The 5474-nt window shown below is 50.5% G+C and overlaps 1 protein-coding gene across 1 annotated transcript in view; it reads right to left on the minus strand.

The window, feature by feature from the left end:
• LOC104617070 (dysferlin-like) overlaps positions 1–4122 on the minus strand; it is a gene marked incomplete at its 3' end in the record, with an annotated part of 14575 nt that extends 10453 nt beyond the window's left edge. The window contains exons 1-2 of the mRNA XM_010282286.1: positions 4066–4122; positions 30–129 (exon numbers count right to left, since the gene is read on the minus strand). Coding sequence (XP_010280588.1) covers positions 30–129; positions 4066–4122 — 157 coding nt within the window. The remainder of the gene's footprint in view (positions 1–29; positions 130–4065) is intronic.
• Positions 4123–5474: the final 1352 nt, after the last annotated feature.

Below are 5474 nucleotides of genomic sequence, written 5' to 3' on the forward strand. Positions count from 1 at the left end.
ATGGAGCAAAAAAAACTCTCATGACTTACCCAAATAGTCATCAAAAGAGAACTTGTCATTGTCCCAGATCTGGAAGATAAGCTGCGGTGGAATCTTGTTTGTTGTCTTGTCCAAGCTCCAGAAGTGTTCCTAAAATCACAGCAGAAAAAAAACCAGGTCAAAATAAAGGGCTTATTAGTAGAACTGGGCAGAGCCTGGCCACTCTCATCTCACAGCAGTGGAAGTCCTGTAACACAATGCTCTTTGTGTGTCCTGCTCCAGTTCTGCGGGGCCAGAGCCATATAGGAGGACCCTACTGGCTCTGGACAGTTCTTGGACAAGGATGCTCAGTGGAAAACCCAAGATGCTTCTGGAAGTTGGATTGATATCAATTTGTGCCTTAATTTAGTGACAACATTTTAGCAAACAGGCACCATGAGCTTGCAGATCGGATCTTTTGGAGTGACAGCACCATATTTGCATGATTTAGCCTGAGGGCGACTCTCCAAGGTGAAGGGAGCAACGAGTGTTGAGTGCCAGTGCTGCCAAACTTCACCTTCCTCTTAATTAATTGAAATATATAGGAATGACACTTAAATTGGCACTTACTGTAGGCAATTCAAATACATCCCCTTCCCTTCTGCTCACCTCTCCCCCCGGCTCTGCCAGCAGCCAGAGCCTGCACAAGTCTGGAGCCACCCCTGCTCTGATCTGCTGTCTGGTCTGTTGTAAGTAGTTTGCGTGCAGTTGGCCAGCTTGCGACCTGCAAACACCTCTACCACCTGTAGGTAACCTGTGGCTCCCAAGTTCTCTTACTAAAAATGAATATGTAAAGAAAGAGACTGGTGCTTTCACAGCAGCTCACTGTGTGGTGGGTTCCTCAATTCTCAAATGATGATGTTCATCCTTTCTGCATGTCTCCCAGGTTTTCATTCTCAGGACAGGTGAATGCTAGAGTTGGACATGGTATCCCAGCAAATCTGCTCCTAGTGTTACACTGGGCTGCTGCCAAGGTGCGTACATGCTTGTTATATATATTACACATCTAAGTTCAAGAAAGGAGACATTCAGAGGACCAGCAAGCCACGATGACTAATGTACAACGAATCGAGCTGTGACACCTGATTTCAGTCTTTGTAACGTGAGATCTGACACCATATGCCTCTCTCATTTCTCTTAGGTGGGCAATTTTTTGTCTACTCCCTGCCACTGATGCTGTGACAACCTGGGGAAAGGTTTTGCAGCAGTCCCAGAAGCCTATTTGCAAAGAACCGGAATGAAAATTACACCGTGAGCATCCCCTGGGATTATCACCTTTTACCAAGTCCTTGAGCAGTGCAGGAGCTACCACCCACCAGTTCTGCAACCCAACAGTAATAACGGGTAGCCACCGCCTGGGAGACAGCAGCCGTGTGGGAGCTCAGCAGCAGGACGAGGCAGGGCTTTCTGCTTTCTGGAGAGGAGGTGATCTACAAAACGCTCACCATTGAGAAGATTGCAACTGCGGTGGCCCGGTTAACTGCAGTAGATAGGTCAACAGCAAGGCAGATGGTCTGCCTTCTGGATAGTCAGACCAACACTCCCCAAAAAGCCAGTGGTGGGGGGAACATTAAAATTAGACTTCTCTGACAAGCAGGGTTTGAATCCCGTTGCTGTGACAATGTGCCTGCGGTCACATCATTATAATATATGGTGGATACGTGCCCATGCCACAAAATTTGCTATTTATGTGGTTACAACTGGTAATATTTCCCCACAGGGCTCTAACACCACTTTTGGGATGCCACAAGGTGCCTGAAAGTTAGGACTAAGAAGTGTTAGGACAGACAGAGAGAGGCAGAGACGCACAAAAAGCCAAGGTCTTGTTATTCCTGGCTCCAGCCAACACTTGCAAAGAGGAGGCAGAGTCACGACTGGTGTCTACTGACAGCACAGGCTCAGAGGTGCGTCGTGCGGGCAATGCCTCCTGCCGCACTCTTGCGACATGGCAGTATCATAAATGGAACCGATTTCATTAAAACCAGGAAACTTCAGCATTATTCATGACACATACGTAGCACCATAAATTCACTGCGGCGGCTACAAGAGTCTGATTCATTATGTCGTGCAATACTAAAAAAAAGGTGGAAAAAAAAAAAGAATGTGTCACACTCCATAAGAACATAAATATTCAAGCAGGGAGACTGCGGGCACTTAAATCCCATTGAAACTGGTTTCACTTTAAGAGATCACCCTGGACGGTTATATTTCAATTTAGTTCCATTCCCCGCCTTGCTTTGGAAAAACACACCAGCATTTTTGCAATGGAGCATTTTATTTATGCATTTTAAATATTTTATAATCTAGAAAAATAAAATAAAGTCAATGGAAACTTCCATCTCTTCCCCTCTGCTCATTGCAATGTATTAAAATGTATGTTTATCCAAGGGGGGGAGGCACGTTTTCCCAGATAATAAGTCATTTTAAATTAAATCTGCAAAAAAGAGAAAGAGCTTATGGTGATTCTTCCCTTTCCCATAAATCGGTAGGGTCCTGCGCTGCAGAAGCGTTGTTAGTCAAGCCCCCAGGAACCATGTACCCATGCCTAAAGAAGAAGGTGGCCAGATGACCTCACCGTGGGTGGGAAAGGTTCATCTGGGGTCTGCGAGATGGAGGCAGACCCATTTCCCAGGGCATGCACCACAGCAAGACACCACGGGCGCCTTCTGACTGCCCCTTGCTGGGGGAATTCAGGCAGCCCCATCTATGCTCAGCCTGAGAGAGGACGAAACATGTCCTACAGGTGCCCCGTCCTCCCCAGTGGTAACTAATGTCCCTGGCTCAGAGGCTGATTTCACCACATCTGCGTTCGTCAGACATGTCCACGCTCCGTCAGCATCACTACGCTGCTGCCTGGGTTGAGGCATCTCTCCAAGCACACGTTGGACCTTTCTCATCATCCTGCCCACCTGGAGTCGAACAGGAGCAAAACCTAGCACCTGAGCAGCCCCCCTGAAAGGGAGGTGGTGGTGGCGGCGGCAGCTCTGCTCTCTGGCCAAGGCACTGCCTGCGGGAAGTCCCAGCGCCATGGGGAGACCGCAGGAACCCGGCGGAGGAGCAGGCTGTCGTGAGACCCAGATCACTGCCCCAGCCTCTGAGCTGCGCAGCAATCCCCCTCTCCTTGGTGGGCTCCTTCCCCGTCTGCTGGCTGAGCTCTCCCAGGACAGGAGGAGAGCACCGTGAACCCAGCGCGGAGCCGGCGGGTGCCGCAGTGCCTTGCGGTCATCTCCCACGTGACAAAAGACAACTGGCTGAGCGTCCCCCGGGACGGGCCATGCAACTGCTGGCAAACGTACGGGACTTTGGGCTCCCACCTTCCCTCCTCCCCATTGCAATGCCCATGCCTGAAGCGAACGAAACCCATACCCTGGCCGAGCGGACGCTCGCTGCTTCCCCCCGCACCACCTCTACCCCCAGGAGCAACGCCCTGCCTCGCCGGGACCCCCTGCCTGGTGAAGGATGGCCCAGACAGGATCCGACCCTTCCCGGGTGGCAATGCGGAGGTCGTACAACGCTCGCACGAGCTGTACAGCTTTGGCCTTTCTGGTGGAAAAACCCTGTAAATGTGGTTTGGCTGGTGGCGAAGCTTTCCTCCTCGGAGCCCCGCGAAGCTGGGGACACGGCAGAGCAGAGCTCTCAGGGCAGGCTGGGAAGGAGGAATTTGATGCTGAGCTAAGTTTACGGGTCCGTTTCAAGGCAGTGTGAAATTTGCCTCCATGATTAAATCTAGCTACGAAAGTGCACGATTAAAAACAACCCAAGGCAAGAAATTTATTTCCTAGCCTTTTGCAAGACATGGGAAGGAAGAGGGCTTGAATTATTGTTTGGGGGGTTGTTTTGCGGGGGGGCAGGGGAGAGGGGAGGCTGGTGAATATTTTACGGTCGTGAATAATGCAGCAGGGGAGGCAGGAAAAAAAATAAGCTCATGTCACTAGGAAAGTGTTGACAGGGCTGCATTTCTTCTGGGTTGCTTATGCGCTGTGGAAGACAAAGTAAGGAGCAACCCCACTTTTTCAGGGAGGCAGGGAGGCCCCAGCGTGTTCGCACCCAAGCAAGCCTGTCCCGTTTCAGCATGTGCACGTGGGAGAGCATCAGGTCCCTCATCCCGCAGCAACCCGGCCACACAGGAGACTCCCTCAGAGGTCAACCATGAAGAGCCTCTTCTCCTCCAGGAGCCAGGACAGGCTGTCCTGCAGGGCCATCCTCCAAGGTGTTGAGACCCTGCGTCTCTGAACCTCATCCCATCGGGGCGTTTCGTCTAGCTGTAGTAAGCAGACGGCTGAGAGCGCTCATTATCGCACCTTTACTGGACTAACTCGCCCCGTTGCTCTCCCTGCTGTTGCCAACTCTGACAATTGCACGGCCGGTCTCATGGCACTTGGTTGCTGACCCTCCCCGGATCAGGACGGCAGCTGAGCAAAACCCCGAGCGTACAGCATCTGCTGCACGTTCGGGCACAGCATTGCCAATACCTGGAGGAAGACTCCAGGCATCACCACACCATAAATGCGAAGTGATCATAATATTTGCCTTGGGACACATACTCTCATTTCGGTCCCTGGAATCGCTGGCTGCAATGCCGTTTTCTCAGCCTCCCATGCCTGCAGAGTTCATCAGGCTTTTCCCGGGACATGGGAAAGCTGCCCTTCAGGGAGCTCCAAGCCTTGGGGTCCCAGTCCTGGCCAGTTTGTGACCAGCACTGTTGGACCTTCAGCTGTCAACACAGCCACGCTTTGCTCATCCCTCAACATACATCCATTGGAAAGCAAAATCCACAGCAGTAGCTCCTGTCTGAATACCACAGGGGCTGCCGGTGCATCCCAGGTGACAGCTGCTGCCCCTGCCCTGTTATACAGAAGACCGTTGTGCCGTAGTATCTGCCTGTTGCAGTCCCATTAAAATACATAATATACGATCGCCTTCTCTAACTCTGCCTTCCTCTGAAAAAATAGGTACTTGGAGCCCGTTCAAAATGTTGCATTTTGGCTACATGTGGAAGGAAAAGGAACATTTTGTGTTTTGCTTTGCTTTCTGATGTCACCAAGAAAAACAGGGAAGGACATGATAAGGGACAGGAAACAGGAGAGGAAAAAGTCCAAAATTAAAATGCAATAACCTTTTTTTTTTAGCTTTCCGACATCAAAGAAAAATGAAAATTTCAATGTAATTAAATATTAACTCTTTTTAACAAAAATCAGTGCTCGATACTCAAAATTTCAAACTAAAACCGACCAGAGCACAGGGAGTTCTTGGTACACCCTGGAGATTCGGCAACAACCGTAACAGAACAAGAGGGTGACACAGAGACCCAGTTGCAGAAACCTCACACGTCTGGCTATTTATTTTTTTTTTAATTAATTGCCCCTCCAGGGCAAACTCCCGTCCTGTCTGACAACCACACCGAGCCCAGGCTGCCCGCGAGCTCTCAGCTGATTTGGAGCATCGCGCCGCGAGCC

Source organism: Phaethon lepturus, unplaced genomic scaffold (genome assembly GCF_000687285.1).
Source record: "Phaethon lepturus isolate BGI_N335 unplaced genomic scaffold, ASM68728v1 scaffold7152, whole genome shotgun sequence".
In the NCBI taxonomy this organism is placed as follows: domain Eukaryota; kingdom Metazoa; phylum Chordata; class Aves; order Phaethontiformes; family Phaethontidae; genus Phaethon; species Phaethon lepturus.